The sequence below is a fragment of the Oryctolagus cuniculus genome, chromosome 5 (genome assembly GCF_964237555.1).
Source record: "Oryctolagus cuniculus chromosome 5, mOryCun1.1, whole genome shotgun sequence".
Classification (NCBI taxonomy): Eukaryota; Metazoa; Chordata; class Mammalia; order Lagomorpha; family Leporidae; genus Oryctolagus; species Oryctolagus cuniculus.
Genome location: NC_091436.1, coordinates 18,085,934 through 18,107,422, shown reverse-complemented (window position 1 = coordinate 18,107,422; position 21,489 = coordinate 18,085,934). Strand labels below are relative to the sequence as shown.

At 49.4% G+C, this 21,489-nt stretch overlaps 1 protein-coding gene across 1 annotated transcript; it reads left to right on the top strand.

The window, feature by feature from the left end:
• Positions 1–13,130: 13,130 nt before the first annotated feature.
• Positions 13,131–19,484, top strand: LOC103347344 (UL16-binding protein 1-like). Its single transcript, XM_051841273.2, has 5 exons — positions 13,131–13,617; positions 15,770–16,027; positions 16,418–16,693; positions 17,513–17,644; positions 18,452–19,484. The coding sequence occupies exons 1-4, from the start codon at positions 13,530–13,532 to the stop codon at positions 17,635–17,637; spliced, it is 747 nt and encodes a 248-aa protein (XP_051697233.2). The 5' UTR covers positions 13,131–13,529; the 3' UTR covers positions 17,638–17,644; positions 18,452–19,484.
• Positions 19,485–21,489: the final 2,005 nt, after the last annotated feature.

Genomic DNA, 21,489 nt, shown 5'->3' with positions numbered 1-21,489 from the left:
GCTGGTCCTGGCTGTTCTTGGCATCTGAGGAGTGAACCAGTGGATGGCAGGTTTCTCTCTCTCGCTAGCTGCCTTTTGAGTAAGTAAAAACAAACTTTCTTTTTTAAAGCAGAATTGGAGCATCAGTCTGTGTTATGTGTAACTTGGTCAACTGCAGTTTTCATCACCGAGGGTGCTGTGGGCAGGTGAAGAATGCATTCCTGGAGGGCTGTCTCCCAGTGACGGGGGGGGGGGGGCAGGAGGACACGTGGGACAGGCAGGTGAGCGTCCTGAAGGAGCTGTCTCCCAGTGACGGGGGGGGGGGGGCACGAGGACAGGTGGGACAGGCAGGTGAGCGTCCTGAAGGAGCTGTCTCCCTGTGACGGGGGGTGGTGGGGGTGGGCACGAGGACAGGTGGGAGAGGCAGGTGAGCGTCCTGAAGGAGCTGTCTCCCAGTGACAGGGGGGTGGAGGGGGTGGGCACGAGGACAGGCGCGACAGGCAGGTGAGCGTCCTGTGGGAAACCTGGAAGAAGCTCCTGGCTCCTGGCTTCGGATTGTTGCAGCTCTGGCCATTGCAGCCAATTTGGGAGTGAACCAGCGGATGGAAGACACCTCTCTCTCTCTCTCTCTCTCTCTCTCTCTGTATGTGTGTGTGTAACTCTGACTTTCAAATACATAAATAAAGTCTTTTTTAAACTTTTATTTAATGAATATAAATTTCCAAAGTACAGCTTATGGAGTACAATGGCTTCCCCCCCCCATAAATTCCCTCCCACCGCAACCCTCCCCTTTCCCACTCCCTCTCCCCTTCAATTGACATCAAGATTCATTTTCAATTCTCTTTATATACAGAACAGTTTAGCATGTATTAAGTAAAGATTTCAACAGTTTGCACCCACATAGAAATACAAAGTGAAAAATACTGTTTGAGTACTAGTTATAGCATTAAATCACACTGTACAGCTCATTAAGGGCAGAGATCCTACATGAGGAGTAAGTGCACAGTGACTCCTGTTGTTGACTTAACAAATTGACACGCTTGTTTATGGCATCAGTAATCACCCTAGGCTCTTGTCATGAGTGCCAAGGCTATGGAAGCCTTTTGAGTTCACCGACTCTGATCAGGTCGTAGTCAGAATGGCAGTTCTCTCCTCCCTTTAGAGAAAGGTACCTCCTTCTTTGATGACCTGTTCTTTCCTCTGGAATCTCACTCACGGAGATCTTACATTTAGGTCATTTTTTTTTTTTGCCAGAGTTTCTTGGCGTTCCATGCCTGAAATACTCTCATGGGCTTTTCAGCCGATCTGCATGCCTTAAGGGCTGATTCTGAGGCCAGAGTGCAGTTGGTTCACCCTCCTATGGCCTCCACGGCTGGCGCACCACAGTGATCTGAAGGTAGGAGCCAGGTGCTTCTCCTGGTCTCCCATGGGGTGCAGGGCCCAAGCACTTGGGCCATCCTCCACTGCACTCCCGGGCCACAGCAGAGAGCTGGCCTGGAAGAGGGGCAACCGGGACTAGAACCCGGTGTTCTGGCGCCACTAGGCAGAGGATTAGCCTAGTGAGCCACGGCGCCAGCCTAGATATCCCTTTATTTTCAGCCCATTTATATCTCTGGATCTAAGTAAGTCTCCTGGAGCTAGCATACGTTTTTATCATTGCCTTTTGACACTTTGCTGATTGGAGAGTTTAATTCATTCATGTTTGCAGTAATTCCTGATAAGGCAGAGCAACTTCTTTCTGCTGTTAGTTTTCTGTATGTGCTATCGGTTTTCATCACTCATTTCCTGCGTTCCTGCCTTCTTTTGTGTTTGGTTGACTTTTTTTGAGGTGAAATGTTTTAATTCCCTTCTCATTTGCTTTTGTATGTATTCTGCAGTTGTCTTGGGGGCTACATTCTACATTCTGTAGATGTAATACTCTCGTTTGAATTTTTGCCAGCTTAACTTCAGTAAGATCCTACAACCACATTCCTATTTTCTCCATCTCCAATCGTTTTGTTATTGATACCACAAAATGATATATTTATACATCGTATGTCCAAAAACATCAACTACTGATCGCTTTTTCATACCTCAAAATGTAGAGTTACAAACCAAGGTTGCAATAACCACAGCTTTAGAGCTACTAATAGTTTTCTTAAAAAGTGTTAACCTCTTAAATCCTGCAGAGAACAAGAAATGGAGCTACAACACACAGTAGAGCAACAATAACTCTTACAGTGCTTACGTGTGTACCTTCTCTGAGAGCCTTGTTTCCTCGTGTGGCTTCGTATTACTTAGTGTCCCTTTATTTCACCTTACTGGGCTCCCTTACACACTCTGGCAGGGCGAGTCTAGTGAGGCGGACCTTCCTCAGCTTTGTTGACCTGTGAATGTCTTCACTCCTCTCTCACTTAGGAAGGAGTGCTTTTCCAGAGGTGGGATTCCTGGAGGACGGTTGCTAGCACTTTGCCTCCTGAGCAGGTGGGTCCCTCTCCTGACCTGAAGCTTCCAACAGCAATCTGCTGCTGAGCTCACTCGGGCTCCCTTGTGTGGGAGGAGCCACTTCTCTCTCGCTGCTTTGAAGATTTTGCCTTTGCTTGCAGTTTGGTCGTGGTGTGTCTTTGCAGGAGTCTCTTGGAGGTCGTTGGATTTCTTGCACGTTTATATGGAAGGCTGACCTCCAATCTGGGACGTGTTCAGCCAGTATTTCTTCAGAGAATCGCCTCTCCCCTCTGCCTCTCTACTCCTCTGGGCTCCACAGAGCACACACGTGGGACGCTAGGCTGTGTGCACAGTGTTCCTCAGAGACGATCGTCTCAATTGTCCAACTTTCACTGCTCTGATTCCTTCTCCTGCCCTCTCCAATCTGTGTTCCAGTCCCTCTAGGGGGCTTTTCCTTTTTGTTTTTATTTTTAAGCTCTAGAATTCATTTTTTGGTCCTTTTTGAGGTTCTCTGTTTCTTTATTGAAACTTCCAATTTCTCATGCATTTTCCCTTTTTTAAAACAATATTTTATTTATTTTTTTATTTATTTGAGAGGTAGAGATACAGACAGTGAGAGGGAGAGACAGAGAGAAAGGTCTCTGTCTGCCGGTTCACTCCCCAAATGGCCGCTATGGCTGGAGCTGCGCCGATCCAAAGCCAGGAGCCACGAGCTTCCTCTGGGTCTCCCATGCAGGTGCAGGGGCCCAAGGACTTGGGCCATCCTCTACTGCCTTCCCAGGCCACAGCAGAGAGCTGGATTGTAAGAGGAGCAGCCGGGACTAGAACTGGTGCCCATATGGGATGCTGGCGGCGCAGGTGGAGGATTAACCTACCTTGCCACAGCACCGGCCCCGCATTGTTTTCTTAACTTTCTCTCTGTGCCTTTATTTGTCTTTCTGATCTTTAAGAGCGTTGTTTTAACGTCTGTATAGCAAGCCTGCCTTCCTATCTTTCTTGGAGATGGTGTATTTTTTTTCATTGAATGAGGCTTTTTTAATTTCTTTGTATGTCTTGTGATGTTCTTATAAAAATGGGACAGTGGAACCTACTGACATAGTAACTCTGAACGTCGGATTCTCTCCTTTCCACAGGGTCTGCTGGTTTTTGTTCTTTGATTTTGATCGCCTTTCTCTGGGACAGGAAACAGGCTGAGGTGTAAGGGCCTTTTTGAGACTCTGCATTTCTGTGTGTGTATATGTTGTGAATTTCTGTATTTTCTCATAGCTTCCTCAAGTACCTAAGTAAAAGTAGATCTGCTAGTTGATCCAGCTATTCCAAATCTGGGAATATATCCAAAAGAACTGAGATCAGCATTTAAAAGAAATGCCTGCACTCCTATGTTCAGTGCAGCACTATTCACGAAAAGCAAGTTATGAAATCAACCTAAGTGTCCACTGATGTGTGAATGCATAAGGAAAATGTGGTCTATGTACACAATGGTGTATTAGTCACAAAAAGAAGGAAGGAAATTCTGACATCTGTAGCAAAATGGGTGGGATTGGAGATCATTATGTTAGGTGAAATATGCCAGACTCAGAAAGACAAATACGGTATGTTTTTTCTCATATGTGGAAGCTAACAAAACAGTTGACCTGAACTTAGCATAGTGATTGCTACAGGCTGGGGAGGGTAGGGGAAGAGGGCTAGAAGGAGGTCAGGTAACAGGTGCTAAGACACAGACAGAGCGAGCCGGTTGCTATGGCCCAAGCATGGGGGATGACTAATGTCTTGCATACAAGAACTAGAAGGAATGGGACGGTGGGGGCCAAACATGGAGCAAGGATGAGGAGAACAAACAGCAGCTTGCCAGGCATGACTGGCTTATGCCGTCTGTGCACTGAAGTATTGTTCTGTACCTCATCAAAGGAAACAAGTACTACACCTTAACCAAAGATTTTAGCTTGGGGCTGGCGCTGTGGCTCAGCAGGTTAAGCTGCTGCCTGTGATGCCAACATCCCATACTAGCACCGATTTGAGTCCCGGTTGCTCTGCTTTCCATCTAGCTTCCTGCTAATGTGCTTGGGAGAGCAGTGGAAGAGGGTGGCTCTGGCCTGGCCCAGCTTTGGCTTTTGTGGGCATCTGGAGAATGAACCAGTGGATAGAAGATCTCTCTCTCTCTCTCTTTCTCTCTGTGTGTGTGTGTGTGTGCCTGCCTTTCCCTCTTTCTCTCTCTCTCACTCTTTCAAATAAATAAATCTCATAAACAAGTAAAAATTTAAACAATTTAAATGAAAAATTTTTCAATGAAAATTATTACCTCTGCATACCTCACTCCAAACTGGCCTTCACAAGGCGGTTCAGGAATCTCTTCTAGGACTGCCATCAAACTCACAGGAGTGGGCTTCGCATACTCCCGAGCAAGCAGGGCTTCATTTTGCCCTCCGATTAGGGGTGACCGGCACCTGATGGGCTTGGTTTTCCTCCAAACATCCTCCAGCACACAAGACCAGCAGTCACAACTTTATCCAGCCTGCGATATCCATAGTGAGAGGTGCAGAAACCTAATTCCACTGTGGAACACTGCTGTCCTTGTCCCTAATACAGCGCCCATGAGACCTTGTGTGTAACACGTAGCATACTCCCCACAGTGGCTCAGTACTCCTATTTGCAGAGTGCTCAGAGTTCTGCAATGTGAATATCTTGAGCCAGAAACCTAAGTTGAGAACGCTGAGAATTCTTCCTCTTTTTGCTACTCCCTCTGAGAATTTCCATTTTTCCCTTTACAAGGTTTGTTCTGTCCTTTTGAGTTTCAGAGTCACTCCCCTCACCTAAAAGCTAGAATTCTTTTTTAAAAAGACTTTATTTATTTATTTATTTTAAAGTCAGAGTTACACAAAGAGAGGAGAGGCAGAGAAATAGAGAGAGAGAGAGAGAGAGAGAGAGGTGTTTTCCATCCTCTGCTGGTTCTCTCCCCAATTGGCTGCAACAGCCAGAGCTGCGCTGATCCGAAGCCAAGAGCCAGGAGCTTCCTCCAGGCCTCCTACGTGTGTGCAGGGACCCAAGGACTTGGGTCATCTTCTACTGCTTTCCCAGGCCACAGCAGAGGGCTGGATCGGAAGTGGGGCAGTCAGGACTGGAACCGGCACCCATTTGGGTTGCCGGCACTGCAAGCAGCGGCTTTATCTGCTACGCCACAGCGCCGGCCCCAAGCTAGAATTCCTGACCACACTGTCCTTAGGCAGAAGTGAACAATGCTTGAGGCTGCAAATATCCAAATGGCATCAGAGAAGCAGAATTTCTGAAGCCGTGAGTGGTGGTGAAGATTAACGGCAAGAACCAGACATGAGAAGAGACTGTTTATAACCACTTGTATTTATGATTATAAAATTGATACGAGGTCATCATGACCTTTTGAAAATTACACATATTAGAGGTCTGTGCTGTGGCGCAGGCAGTTAAAGCCCTGGCCTGCAGCACCAGCCTCCCGTATGGGCACCAGTTCGAGTCCTGGCTGTGCCACTTCCAATCCAGCTTTCTGCTATGGCCTGGGAAAGTGGGAGAAGATGGCCCAAGTCCTTGGGCCCCTGCACCCGTGTGGGAGACTAGGAAGAAGCTCCTGGGTCCTGGCTTCAGATCAGCTCAGCTCTGACCATTGCAGTCTTCTGGGGAGTGAACCAATGGATGCAAGACCTCTCTCTCTCTCTCTCTCTCTCTGTAACTCTGTCTTTCAAATAAATAAAATAAATCTTAAAAAAAGGAACATTACACATATCAAAGAACTAAATAAAATCAATGTAAGCTAACTCAGTTACCTGAGCTCTATTTCCTTTCAGGGGTCTCACACAAGTCTGGACGCATTTATTTAAAAATGTTAGTGTAGGGATTGGAGTTGCGGTACAGTGGGTTACACTGCTGCTTGTGACAGCAGCATCCTATATCAGAGTCCCAGCTACTCTGCTTCTGACCTAGTTCCCTACAAATACGCCTGCAAGGGCAGTGGAAGATGCCCCAAGTGCCTGGACCCTGCCACCCATGTGGGAGACCCAAATGGAGTTCTTGGCTCCTGCCTTCAGTCTGCCCAAGATCAGGCTGTTAAGGCCATTTGGGAAGTGAAGTGATGGTTGGAAGCTCTCTCTTTTTCTCTTCCTGTTGCTCTTTCAAATAAATAGATTAATCCAAAAAGAGTTAAAAATTACCGTGATGCGTATACTTTATGACATAACTTTTTCACTAAGCATTATATACATTTTTTAAAGATTTATTTATGTATTTGAAAGGCAGAGTTACAGGGCCAGTGTTATAGCATAACAGATTAAGCTGCTGCCTGTGACACAGGCTCTGGTTGGAGTCCCAGCTACTCTACTTCTGATCCAGCTCCATGCTAATGTGCCTGGGAAAGCAGTGGAGGAGGGCTCAAGCCCTTGGACCCCTGCGCCCATGTGGGTGACCCAATTGAAGTTCTTTGTTCTTGGCTTCAGCCTGGTGTAGCCCTGGCCATTGTGGCCATTTGGAGAGTGAAACAGCAGATGGGAGATCACTCTTCCTCTCCTTTTCAAATAAAGTATAGATCTTAAAAAAAAAAAAAAAGCAGAATTACACACAGAGATAGATAGCTTCCATCTGCTGGTTCATTGCCCAGATGACCACAAAAGCATGGCCAGGGCTGCTCATAAGCAGAGCAGAGATTTGCATATCTTGTGATGTGGTCGTTCCAGAGAATGTTGTGCTAAAACCGTGATTGAGTGGAGCTTCGTGCTGCAGTGTGAGCGCTCACCTGGTTACGGCAGAGTGCACAGAACCTTCTCTGCGTTCTGAAAGTAAGCACTTGCACATACATATGCACATTTTATTAAAAAGAAAACTCAGTGGTCCATGAACCTCTTTCCAATTGGCTTATGCACTTCTAGGAAAAACAAACCAACTTGAAAAGCCACAGAGCAAAGCCTTAGTGAGAAACCTGTTCTGAGATTAGTGTGCATCATCAGCAGTAGTTAAAGTAGGGGCGGCGCTGTGGCCCAGCAGGGAAAGCTGCCGCCTACAGTGCGCAGATCCCATATGAGCAATGCCTGGATTCTGAGTGTTACAGAAACCCGGGCTGGGAAAACTGGCCCCGAGACAGCGGAGGGTGGAAAACAGCTTTTTTTTTTTAAACTTTTAAACTTTTATTTAATAAATATAAATTTCCAAAGTACAACTTTTGGATTATAGTGGCTTTTCCCCCCATAACCACCCTCCCACCCACAACCATCCCATCTCCCACTCCAATCCCATTCTTCATCAAGATTCATTTTCAAGTATCTTTATATACAGAAAATCAATTTAGCAGATACTAAGTAAAGATTTCAACAGTTTGCACCCATACAGAAACACAAAGTATAAAGTACTGTTTGAGTAGTAGTTTTACCATTAGTTCGCATAGTACAACACATTAAGGACAGAGATCCTACCTAAGGAGTAAGTGCACAGTGACTTCCATTGTTGATTGAACAATTCACACTCTTATTTTGATGTCAGTAATCACCCGAGGCTCTTGTCATGAGTTGCCAAGACTAGGGAAGCATTTTGAGTTCGCCGACTCTGATCATATTTAGACAAGGTCATAGTCAAAGTGGAAGTTCTCTCCTCCCTTCAGAGAAAGGTACCTCCTTCTTTGATGGCCTGTTCATTCCACTGGGTTCTCACTCACAGAGATCTTTAGGTCATTTTTTTTTTGCCAGAGTGTCTTGGCTTTCCATGCCTGAAATACTCTCATGGGCTTTTTAGCCAGATCTGAATGCATTAAGGACTGATTCTGAGGCCAGAGTGCTGGGAAAACAGCTTTTTAATGCGCGCCGCCTCGGTGGGAATCATTTCCTGAGACTGAGCCTGGAACCCAGGTTTCTCACCATATTTGTGGGTTCATCAGCCTCATGCAGTAACCAATACAGCACTGGTGGGTTTAAACTGCAGCCCAAGTGACTTAGGACCATGTTGGTGGGTCCCGTGTGTTTGTAAAGGAGACACCTGGGGCAGATTTCTAGGACGGATTTATGACTGGAGTTACAGAGGCAGAGCCTAGGACACCTTCCCTCCCTAGACAGGATAACTGTGGGCAGCTGCTTCAGACAAGTGCAAGCAGCCACTTTCAAGGCTGTGTTGGGGTCCTGCCTTCCTTCCTCTCTGCAGCCTCCTTTCCTCTTGCTGGCGGCTCCACTTCCCACCCAGCTCCCTGCTATGGCCTGGGAAAAGCAGCGGATGACGGCCCAAGTGCTCGGGTCCCTGCACTCACGTGGGAGACCTGGAGGAAGCTCCTGGCTTCCACTCCGCCTTGCCCTGGCCATTGTGACCATCAGGGGTGTGAACCAGCAGATGGAAGACCCCTCTCTCTCTGTCTCTTCCTTTCTGTCTGTAACTCTGCCTTTCAAATAAACAAATTTACAAAAGTCAAGCTGAGATTACCAACAGCAAGGATATAAAATGTGGAGGGGTTACGACAAGATTCACTTAGCATCGAGTACCGGTGTGTGAGGTTATGCAATGAAATTAGTGTGTAGAGAGGTTAGTTTTATTTTGCTTTTGATATTCAGAGATCGCTTTTTGTCAAATTTGATTTGACGTCTTATTCTGTAAAATATTGAAACACCCCCAAAGTCAAATTTACAGAAGCAGATGTGCTCAAACAAGCCCAGCTTCTAAGTCTGCGGAAAGACTGCGTAGTGAGTGAGCATCTCTCTGTGAGACTGTCCCCATTACGGCCTCCCTCACCCCCAGCCTGGCCCCGCCCTCAGGACAGCTCCTCTGCCTTCCTCCCTCTTCTTGCTGGTCCCCACACTGGTATGCAGCAACTTCCTCTCATTCCTTTGTCGATCTGATCTCTTTTCCCACCCAAATAAGTGGTCATAGTTCTTCAGGCTCAGGCCCAATGTCATCCCCCCTCAAGTTTCCCAGTGTTTCCCAGAAAGAATTGACTTTCTTCCCTCTGGGTGCTAAGAGCGTCACCGTGATGTGGGTGCCCGCGAGCTGTCTGCCTCCTGGACTGGGCTGCCCAGCTCTCTGAGCAGAGGGGAGACTCTCGGAGAAGCATTTGCACACAGTAAGTGCTTAGACCTGACGACCTGATGGAGGACTTGCAGTGTGGAATTACCGTGGAGGCTGTAGGTCCTGCAGAAGGGATCTCCCTTAGTTCTGGTCCCTGACAAGCTTTCATTGTCTGCAACCCCTCCAAGCTCATGGGCCATTGCCCCAACCACAGCTCAATTCCCTTGAGCCCTTCTCCTGCGCCTGTACCTCCTCCTCTGGACTCCAGGACGTGGGCAGCGCTGGCTGAGTGGGAGAGGGGAGGACACCTGTGCTGAGGGGTTTGGGGGAACCCCGTGTATGAGCCCAGCCACCACCAAGAGCAGAAGTGAGACCAAAGAAAGAGGACAGAAGCGCCATCTTGGGCAGAAGCAACATGATGGGTGCCCATGCCAGAAAGACTGGCGAAAAGAGGCTTTATGGGAAAAAGGTGGCCTGTGGCTAGACGGAGTGCACCTGGACTTTCTCAAGAACTGTGAAAGTTTGTCTTGGTTTTCCATCACCTGTTTTTGGGAACCGATGAGAGAAGTGCAAGATAGTGAATCATCAGGAGTAGAACCTTATTCATTGAAAAATGTTGGCAGGCTATGGAAATCTTACGCGGGAACTTTTCCTTTAAACATTAGATTGCATATTTTTGTGCCAATAAACATGTCTCACTCTGGGAAACAAAAAGAAGACCTAAATGAAAGATCTCTGAGAGTGAGATCCCAGTGGAAAGAACAGGGCCATCAAAGAAGGAGGTACCTTTCTCTGAAGGAAGGAGAGAACTTCTACTTTGACTATGACCCTGTCGGAATAATAACGAAGTCAGTGAACCCAAAGGCTTCCATAGCCTTGGCAACTCATGACTAGAGCCTAGGGAGATTACTGACGCCATAAACAAGAGTGTCAAATTGTTAAGTCAACAACAGGAGTCACTGTGCACTTACTTCTCATGTAGGATCTGTCCTTAATGTGTTGTCCAATGTGAAGTAATGCTATAATTAGTACTGAAACAGTATTTTTACACTTTGTGTTTCTGTGTGGGTGCAAACTGATGAAATCTGTACTTAATATATACTAAATCCATCTTCTGTATATAAGGAGAATTGAAAATGAATCTTGATGTGAATGGAATGGGAGAGGGAGCGGGAGATGGGAGGGGTGTGAGTGGGAGGAAAATCATGGTGGGGGGGAAGCCAATGTAATCCATAAACTGTACTTTGGAAATTTATATTTACTAAATAAAAAAAAGAAAGAAAAAAATAAATAAATATATCTCAAAATGATTAGTTTTTGTAAAAAAATTTATTTACTTTTTTAAAAGGCAGAGAGAAAGAGAGAGAGAGAGAGAGAGATCTTCCCTATGATAGCTTACTTACCAAAATGGCTACAATGTCCAGGGCTGGGCCAGGCTGAAACCAAGAGCCTGGAGCTTCATTTGGGCCTCCCACATGGGTGCAGGGGCTCAAGCACTTGGACCATCTTCTGCTGCTTTCCCAGGCCACAGCAGGGAACTGGTTGTCCATATGGGATCCTGGTGTCTCAGCAGTGGCTTAATCCACTGTGCCACAACACCAGCCCCTATATTTACTTCCTCATGTTAGTATATTCACATTTCATAATCAAACCAATAGGTAATTGGCATACATTCTCATGGGCCACATGGCTAAGATTAGAACTTTTCATACAAAAATTAATGTTCTTAATTTTACACTGACATTTCAGGCTCTTGATAAAATAGTGTCACATTGTCTTTCAGAAAAGTGACATCATTTTTAATCTTACTATAAGTATATATTCCACTGTCCTCTGCCTAAGCTAGGTCTTAATAGTGACAAGTATTTGGCTAGTGTTTCAACCTGTGAAATGACATGTTTGTAAATTGTTTTCAATTCTTATATCAATTCTGTATCTATATTATTTTTCAATAATTGCCTAGAGGTTTAGCCAGGGATGGTTATTGCAGCATTTTGTTTTTGTTACAGTAATTAACTGGAGACAGGTGTTTTTTTTTTTTTTAAGATTTGTTTATTTATTTAAAAAGGCAGAGTTACAGAGATGCAGAGACAGAGAGAGAGGTCTTCCATCCCCTGGTTAACTTCCCCAGATGACTGCCATAGCCAGAGCTGAGCCAATGGAAGCCAGGAGCCAGGAGCTTCTTCCAGGTCTCCCACGTGGCTGCAGGGGCCCAAGCACTTGGGCCATCTTCTACTGCTTTCCCAGGCCACAGCAGAGAGCTGGATGGGAAGTGGAGCTGCCGGGACTCAAACCAGCACCCATATGGGATGCCGGCACTGCAGTGGGCGGCTTTACCCGCTACGCCACAGCGCCAGCCCCTGGCGACAGTCTTTCACTTCATGAACAGATGAGGACGGATTACCTACAGTGTGATACAGTCACGCTGCCACCAACGCCAGGCAGAGTTGAAAAGAAGTAAATCCGTTCTTGGAGGATGTTCAGGACGTACTGTTCTGATTTACAAGCCAGCGACAGCGGAGCCTGTAGCTGTATTTTCAAAAATGAGCATCGTGCTGCGGAGGGTAGCTCGCTTGGCGCACGGGAGGGCGCGGCTGGAGCGCAGCTAGTCGCCCTGGCTCACGCGCAGCTAGTCCCGCTGTCTCTCAATTCCTGTAACCTGCCACTCTTGCCTTGGGGCAGCGGCACCCAACACCACAGAGTCAAGGTCGCGTGGGCGGAGAGCCGCGGTGTGCCCAGGAAGCTGGCAGTGCAAGACTGGAAATATGAAAAGGCTGTTAGAATATACAGGCATGTGTGTAGCTCAGAGAGAATAAAAGGACTGTTTCGTGTCATGACTGCTCGTCGGCTTCCTCTTCATGAACTTCCCTGTGCCATTCTGTGCATAGGACGAAGCAGAACCAAGGCCATGCAAGTGACCACACTATTTGGCATCATCAATATGATCTTCAAAGAACATCTAAAAAGGAATTTTGAAGGAAAAAAAGATAACTTTAACCAAAAAGTACCCTTTGTAGTTTATTTTTCAAGTATCTGACTGTGAACTACAATGACTCTTCTCTCTGGTGTTCCCTTGAGACCACACATTTAAGTTCAATGAATAAAACTGCTGTCCCTCAGGAAGTCCAGGGCTCAAAAGAGACTCAAGAAAGAGACTACTTAGAAAGTGTGTGTTTTCCCCATTCACATTTAGACCACTTTTATCAGGATGTATAAGCATGGAAAAATAGACATTTTTTCATGTCATTAATTTAATAATAATATTAAACAGCAGAAGTGGTGAAAATAGCCAATGGTGGTGGGGATAAAACCTGTGCAAGGCTGAAAGAGCTAAAAATAAACTCCAAACATATTCTGGACAGCTAAACCCAAACATTCCCACTAAGTTATCGTCCTTGAAAAAGGCAGGAAAATAAAAAAGATAACAAATTAGTGCCAAAAAGCCACCACTGATTAACCATGAAGGCATTTTGAAAATGGAAATGTGGAAAAATGCAAAAGGCTGCTTTAAACAGGACAGCGAAATCACTTCGGAATCTGACTTGGAGAACAGCTTTAAGGCTTTCTGTTATGCACACCGTGGTCTGGGCCACCGTGCAGGTGCTGGACTCTGGCCTTTGGATTGGACAGAAGCGTCCCAAGGAGCAACTCCACTGGCCACTCGCTGGGCAGCCTCCACCCCCCTTTAACACCAGAGCCCTGTTAGCTCTGAGCACTCAGGGCAGGACAGGGTAGTTTGAGTTGTCAGGCAGGGGACTGAGCTTCTCACTTGCTGCCCCTCCAACTACTGAAAACAAACAAACAAACAAAAAAACTGCTCAAAAAGACGTGCGAGCAGAAAATAAGAAAAAGAGACATGAGGAATCTCACGCACATTTAAGGAAAGCAGCAACCTTCAACAATAGCGCTAGAATTTACCTTGTGGGAGACAGCCCTGCCCTCTGTTTTAGACTCAGACTCAATGCTAGCCTGAAACTTGAAAGAGGAAGTTGTAAGGAGCCTGACAATTACCTCAGAGCGACGGAAGGTCCTCTCTCCCGTCCACCAATAACCGCCCTTGAAAGAGGGGAGTTGGGGTCCTTAAATACCAGCTCTCACACGCCTCCAGAGCTGACACTCACTCCAGGATGGAGCTGCTGCCCGGGCACCGCTTCCCTTCCCTGCTGCTTCTACTGCTGCCTCTGCTGGCAGCTGGGCTCTGGGCGCCGCTGGCTGGTGAGTGCTTTCAGGGCAGGGCACAGGGCAGGGAGAGAGGGTGGGGACCTCCTCGCGGGCCTGCGCTTCTCTGTGGAGGCTTCTCCCAGAAGTCACAGGAGGAGGATGGGAGGGGGTGTGGAAACTGCTGGAGCCCCAGCCCCGTCCTCCGAAACTGGGTGCTGAGCCTGGATGAGTGCGGACCCTGCACGGAGGCGACCGCGGCCATCCCCCTCCCTGCCTGCATCCACAAACTCCCCCTCCGACCCACCTGTGTCCACTCACTGCCTCACCGCTCACAGCCTCATCAGGCCACGGCCCTCCTGAGTTGCTGAGTCCCTGTGAGCCTCTGAGCCAGTCTCAGCACGGGACCAGGAACGCTGGGCTTCCAGTCCAATCTGTCCCTTTTTCATCGGGCGGGTCCTGACTTCTCCCCTACCCCTTGGCGCCTATCCTCTGCCTGAGGACGCCCCAGGCAAGCAAATCCCCAGCCCAGGATCCTAAGTCTAAGGGGTGGGGACACCATCCCGCACCCCCCCCCCCCCGCCCCTTTCAGGCAACTTCTGCAATTCCCCTGGCTGCTGGGAGACAGCACTGTAGAAGATGAGCTTTTTTTTTTTTCACACAGGAGTTGGCCAACTTGTGTAAAGGGTGACTGTACAAGTCTGAGTCATCTGTTTCCCCAGCTGCTCAATTTTTCTTGGTGGCCTCAGTGACATCACCAGCCAGGGACAACTTGCAAAGGAACTAGGGCCCAGATCTGAGCAGGGTCCCATTTGCCCACCCCAGTTTGTGGCATCTACAGTGCCCCGGCTGTTGGAGCCCCAGCCCGCAGGGTGTCCTTATTGAGTGGTCTCGGGTGCGTGGGTGAGAGTCAGCAGCAGATTCTGTCCTGCGGTGGCTTTTGGTGGCCGCAGGGAGAGGAGTGGGGTCCTGTGGTTGCAGCATTACTGCTACTCCTGTGCTGTCCAGCGGGGTCCTGGGTCCACATGGGGATACTCCCTGCAGCCGAGGGGTGAGCTCATCTCGGAGTGAGTGGTGCTGCCTTGCACTGGCATCAGTGGACAGGCTCCCTGCTCCTGAACCCCACCAGGAGTTCCTCACAGGCGAGGGGCACGGGTGGCTCCAGCTCAGGAAACTGAAGATCTGGGCTCGAGTTCTGTGATTTACCCAGGACCAGTGTCCATGGGATGCGCGTGGAGATTGCGGTTCCTGGTGGTGGATGTTGGAGTCCTCGTGTGCTTATTCCCCGAGTTACCCAGGCTTTTCTACAACCAGAGTCCTGCAGTAAAAGCTGTTGCTGTCTCTCACTGTAAACCTGTGACTGCCTTGACCTTTCCTGAGAAAGAGTTTCCTCTCCTCTCACTGGGTCCCGCTCAGTGCTGCTGTTTTCAGTCCTCGTCTGGACAGGAGATTTGGCCTCAGGTGCGGGTAGGGGAGGCGGTCATCATCCAGCCACTGTGCTAACTGCTTCTGCCAGCTTCTTCCCGGTGTGTGGTGTCAGCCCTGGTTGGGTTCACGTAGGAGCATGTGTGCGTGCACTCAGGTGACAGGTGCACTCCTGTATGTCCACCTGTCTGTTCACACTCTTCTCTGTAGGACCCCCCAGCTGACTGATCTGCCCTGATCGCCCACTCCTGCCATACTCTGGAAACCGTGTTTCTCAATGCTTCCCTCCTATGCACACCTGTCTTGGTCTTTCTTTTGCCTCTTGGAGTCAGTTCGGCTAGAAGCTCGGAGAAGACAGTGGCTGTCCAGGGACCACCCACACCAGGCTTCCCCTGCTGCTGCCTGGGCCAGCATCGTCTGCGCCAGCTTTCTGGAATGTCCATGTGGTTTGCACTTTCTTATCACGTGGTGTCGGAGTTTCTGTTCAGATGCGTGTGAGCTTAGGTACTGTGTATGCTTACACAGGACTCCTGTCACCAGCCCCCTCCGAGTCTAGTGGGCCATGCCGAGGACCCTGTGTACTTGGTCAGAGAACCTGAATGAATTACAAGGAGCACAGGTGGCAGAAAGTCGGGAGCCAGTGATGGAGTTGCAATGGCGGGAATTGATTTCCATGCGTCCTATCCCTGCCCTTCAGGTGGGCTCCTTAGACTTGGAGCTGGGGGAGAGGTTGAGTGTGAGTCCTTTCTCATCCCCACACCTCACTCGTGTTTCTCTTCCACAGATGCTCACTCCCTTTGCTACAACATAACTGTCAATCCCAAGGCCAGACCCAGACAGCAACGGTGTGATGTTCAGGTTCACGTGGATGACAGGATGATTCTGCACTGTGATTGCAGCTTCACTCAGATCAGCTTTTTTGACCCCCTTGGGAGGGAAGTGGATGCCATTGACAACTGGGCAGAGCAGACAGAAATGCTGCGAGACGTGGTGGACACCCTCAACCAGCAAGTGGTCGAAATGAAACATTCCACAAGCAAGGGTGAGCCTGAAAGACCCTGGGCAGAGGGCAGGTTTGTGAATAAGGACTGAAGATTTCCATGTGCAGAAATGGATACTGGGGTTCCTTTGGAGGCCCAGCAACAGGGCAGGAGTGGTAGGACATCAGGGCGAGGCGATGAAAAGGGGACGGGAGTGGAGGATCCCAGGTGGGGCAAAGGGTCTGTCAAGACTGATCTGGGCATGGGGACTTCCTTATGTTTCTGTGAAGTTGCAAGTTGGCCCCACTCAAGTGCCCCAGGAGGAAGTGCAGGATGCAGAGGACAGAGCAGGGCCAGGAGATACCAGAGGGACGGTTGGGAGAAGTGGATCCCAGGTGGGGCAGAGGACCTGTCAAGACTGATCTCTGACAATGTCTTTCCAATGGGGGCAGATCCCCCGAGCTTGCAGGGCAGGATGTGCTGCTGGCATGGAGCCAGCGGCGGCAGGCACGGGTCTTGGCAGTTCAGCTTCGGTGGACAGATCGGCCTCCTCTTTGACCCAAACGCCAGAAAGTGGACAGAGGTTCATCCTGGGGCCAGCTGGAATAAGACGACCTGGGAGAATGACAGGCAGCTGACTGACAAATTAAGCAGGGTGTCCATAGGAGACTGCACAAGGTGGCTGGGGAAATTCTTGTTGCCCTGGAAGGTGATGTTGGAGACTACAGGTAACTAGGGATGGGGTGGCGGGAAGGGGTGCTCTCTGGAGATGAGATGACGCCACCGTAGTGTGTGCATGCAAGGTGTGGGTGCTGTGTGCATGTGAGTGTGCTGTACCGGGGTGTGTGTGCATGCCAGGATATGGGTGTGTGTGCATGTAAGGGTGTAGATGCTGGTGCGTGTGGTGTGGGAATGTGGGTGTGTATGAATGAGAGTGTGGGTGTGACGATTTATGTGTGCTGTGTGAGCCTGTGAGTGTCCTGTGCTGTGTGTGTGCCAGGGTAGGGTGCTGTGTGCAGGTGTGTGTGAGCCTGAGTGTCTGAAAACATGATCCAGTGTGATGTGTCCCTCCCTATGACAACAGCAGCATCCACCGCTGTGCCTTCCCTCACACCTCTCCTCCTCCTCCTGCTCATCTCTTCCTCACGGTGTGTATTTCAGTCCCCTCACGTGCCCTCCTGCTGGCATCCACCCGTGCCTGTCGCTGTTTCTAGACCTTCTCCCATCGCCATCCCCTCTTCCTAGAATACCAGTTCTCCCATTTCTCTGCTCTCTCTCTTTGGTCCTTCAGAACCATCTCCAGGTCCAGCTCCTGCCCCCCTTCCTGGCCACCACCCAGGAGGGATGGTCTGCATGGTCACCCTGGCTTCCTCTCTGGCAGATCTTTCCCATCCTCCCTCCGTGCTACTCCAGGACCTGTCACAGCAGCTGCTCAGTATAGGTGCCAGCTGTGTGCACGGCTGCCTTTAACAGGAGCAGGAGCTGGAAGGCCTCTCCTGGGGTTTGGAGTCTGGATGGGGGCCTCCAGTCTTCTGCTTCCATTTCAGCATGGCCACCCACAACCTTAGGAGTAGTTGCATCCAAGGCCACGGCCACCATGCCCATGCCCTGGGCCTTTTTCCTGCTCCTCACCAGCTCAGTCCTCCTTGTCGTGCAAGGGGAGCCATTCTGAGTGACAGGTATGGAGGGCAGCATTGGGAGGGAAGCAGAGGGCAGATGGGATTGGCTGGGATGATGGCAGAGGGAATTCCCCAAGTCCAGTCCTGTCCCCTGGACTGCACTGTCTCATTCTGGAAATGAGACGAGGAAATCAGTCCTCATGTCCCTCAGTAGCATTAACTGGGACCAGCTCAGCCCTGAGTTCTAATGAATTCTCACTGTCAGGAGCCAGCCTGGTGGAGGGAGAGGGGGGGGGGCCCTTTCCTACACCAGGTTCAGCAGCTGGTTCATGGCCTGTGGGTTGAAGAAGGCTTAGCCAGCTCAGGATTGTGTAGCGCAGATTCAGGGCCCAGTCACGGGATATTGGGGCACAGGAACACAGGCACAGGGTTTGTGGGCAGCAAGCAGCATGGACGCTCCACTCGAGGAGTCGTTGTCAGAGATTCCATCCTCAAAGCAAAGAGGATGCTGACCCCTTCCCAGGATGAGGGGTGGGAAGGATTTTGTAACCCAGCTCCTAAGGCAGAGGGCAGGGCGTTCCTGGTACCAGAGAACCTGTAAAAGGTCTTGGTCCCCCTGCAGGAAGAGAACTGTGGGATGCTCCAAGGTTAAAATGAACTAGCAAGGTCTGTTGTAAGCAAAGTCCACTCTCAGGGCAGGAGAGCGGGTGGGCAGGTGTACAGCATCTGTGCTGAGAATCTGAGGAAGATTCCTTCTTTATTGCATCTGATGGGGGGGGGGTGGAGAATTCCTGAGATGGGAGGAGGACTCTAGGAGTAGCCGGGGCTGTCCTGGAGCAGGGAATCACCTGTCTTTTCTCTAACCAGGGCTTCTCCCATCTGTGATGCTGGAATCACAACCACAGTGACCGCACTGCTGACATGACACTGCCTATCTGGGACATTCACCACTGGGTGCCTTTGGAGTTGTTGGGCCATGGAAAGTGCTTGCAGCCCTCTTGGGCCTCTGGGGTCTACTCACGTCGAGCTGTGTGCATTGAGAGCTCCCCTACCCAGGGACTTTGGCCTCTGACTTCTTCTTCTGGGAAGCAGGACAAGCCTCTGTCTCCTGTGACCTCATCAGGCTGAGGAAGGATGTAGGCCCTGCCTAGGCCAGGAGCCCAGATTCCGTGCTGAGTGGTCCAGAGTCTGTATATGGAAGCGTTAGGCTTGAGGGAACAAGGGAAGTCCTAGGAAACTTGGTCGAAGAGACCCTTTTATTTTTTAAGCTTTGTATCATTGACACCTGGAATAGCCCAGTTTAAGATCCAAGTTATAAAGAGAAACACGGAATATAAGAAGGAGAGTGACTGCAAGCAGCCGTGCCAGTGAGAGTTTGAATCCAGACTGCAAGACAATACCTGTGTCCTTCTTCTTGTGTTAGTTTCTGTACCATTTTGTTTTTATGTATTGATTCTGTATTTTAACCTGTCATGAGCCGTTAGCCCAAGTTCAGGAACATTGGTGCTATGACTTGGATCACATCTCTTCACTAGCTATGCCTTGTCATTCCCTGTTCTACCAATGGCCCAGCGACCCAATGCAGCACACTCCACTGTGGGAGATCCCGTGAGACTGCCTGCCTAGCCCATGCAGTTATCTGAGTGCTGGCAGGCCCAGGAGCCCCAGGAATGTTTCCCCCAGTCCTGCCTCTGCCAATCAGGTAAACCGCTCCTGGGTGTGGCCCAGGCCCACCTGGAAAGCTAGGAGCCTATGTGACCTTCAAGCTGATTGAGAAGCATAGTGGCACCAATACCACCTTCAGCTATAGAATTAGTGCTGCCCTGAATCGGTTATGTGCCCTCTGCCTGCCCTTTACAAGGTGTGCTTGGTGCTAATAAAGCTGTCGTGTGCCCTGAAACTTGTTTCCGATGTGTCTTATGGAAGAGTGCTGGTGCCCCACCCATGCAGACAGTGTGCGGGACTCCCAGGATGAGCCCGCCACTGGCACCCAATGTGAGGTGTGAACGCAGGTGCAGGCCCACAATGCCTGTCTGCTAGGTGAAGAGGGTACCTCTGTCTCCTTCTAGGGACTGCAGACACATTCGTTGGCTCCCCATGTGGACATGGTTAATAATGGCTGGCCAAGGTTTCTAACTTTACTTATCTTTCTACCTCCACACTGTCCCTTATGTGTGCACTGTGTTTGAGCACCATCCCAGGAAGGAAGCTCCCATGGGGATAGTGAGACTGCCCTGGGCACCTGGTCGCAGCATGGGACCTGGATCACAGAGTGCACGCTACTCCATCCCTGCAGGCTGGGCCTTCCAGGTGCTCCAGGGAAGCTGGACAGGGAGCCCTGGGGGATGCATGCCAGGGGGAGGGGTGCATTCTTAGGGAGCCTAGGTGAAATCTGAAGCCCCAGACTCCTCTCTCCCCAGTTTCAGGCTAGCTTGGGTTCCTTCCAGGACAGAGCCACTCTCAGAACACCCATCTGGCTTTTTAAGGGCTTGGCCTCACCCTGCCAGAGGAAAAAGCGAGGCTGCTCTGTGGCTTGTAAGCTTTTCTATTCTAAGCAAGCTCTCTAGGATGGATCATTTGCATTAGCAGCTTTCATTTACATTTTGACAAATTTATATTTTGATGGGATTGAGGATTTTGCCAACGTTGGACTGAAAAAAGATAATTAGTGTGACAATGTAGGACATGGTATATCAGATAGACCCCAAGGGCCAACAAATGTATTCTGAGCAAGTCAGTGTGTCTCAGAATGGCAGATACAAGAAGAATTGAGTTTATTGTTTTAGAATCAGCAGGACAAGCAGAAAAATGACAACGGATCTTAAGACCACATTGTCAAGGGAGGGAAGTTGAAAACTATTGATGTTGGTGGATAGCAAATGCTGAACGTAGCAGCACCATAGAGGGAAAATGAGGGCAAACATAACTGGTTGGACTCCTGCATGCACACGGGCAATCTAATATGGAATGGTTGGGCGCGGTTCCAAGATGGCAGAATAGGGAGGGAGCTTACTGATCTAGTCCAGGAGATGATAATACAAAAAGTGGAGATAGTATAGTCTCAAGGAAGAGCTAGGGACAAAACAGCAGAGGAAGCTATTCTGAAATTAAGGGACATGATGGACCTACGTGGAGGGTGTGGGCACCCACAGCTCGGGACTCCAGCTGCTGAGTGCCTACGCACCAGCGCTGGAAAGTGAGGTGAGGTGAGACCGCAATAGCTGGAGAAACTGGCAATAAGGCAGCAGGGGGGGCTGGCGCTGTGGCTCACTTGGTTAATCCTCTGCCTATGGTGCCGGCATCCCATATGGGCACCAGGTTCTAGTCCTGGTTGCTCCTCTTCCAGTCCAGCTCTCTGCTGTGGCCTGGGAGTGCAGTGGAGGATGGCCCAAGTGCTAGGGCCGCTGCACTCGCATGGGAGACCAGGAAGAAGCACCTGGCTTCTGGCTTCATATTGGCACAGCTCCGGCCATGGTGGACATTTGGAGGAAGATCTTTCTCTCTGTCTCTCACTGTGTATAACTCTACCTGTCAAATAAATTTTAAAAAAGTGGCAGGAAGTGCCTAGAGGGAATGAGGCTTGAAGCCCTGTGGGGGAAAGTATACCAGCCTAACTAGAGGAGAGAAAAAATAAAAGGCATAGTACGGACACGTTTCTCTCTCTCTGATCACCTCACAAAGGCATACAAGCCGATAGAGCAGGCACCACTTTGGACATACGTAAGAGCTGTGCCAGCTTGTGTCTGTGCCTGGCAATCAGCTGAGTGTAGAAACATGACTCTTGTGGGGACTGACTCTGGTGGGGAGTAATAACAGGAGGCTAAGACCTAGTGACTGTGTGGAACTTCTGAACCAGTATTATGAAAAAACAAAAACAAAAAAACAAACTGAGGGTTTGTGTATCA

Bases quoted from the DNA above. Each gene is read 5' to 3' on its own strand.
- LOC103347344 (XM_051841273.2), top strand. From the start codon at position 13,530: ATGGAGCTGCTGCCCGGGCACCGCTTCCCTTCCCTGCTGCTTCTACTG. The intron at 13,618-15,769 runs GTGAGTGCTTTC...TCTCTTCCACAG, and splicing joins GCTCTGGGCGCCGCTGGCTG to ATGCTCACTCCCTTTGCTAC. The intron at 16,028-16,417 runs GTGAGCCTGAAA...CAATGGGGGCAG, and splicing joins GAAACATTCCACAAGCAAGG to ATCCCCCGAGCTTGCAGGGC.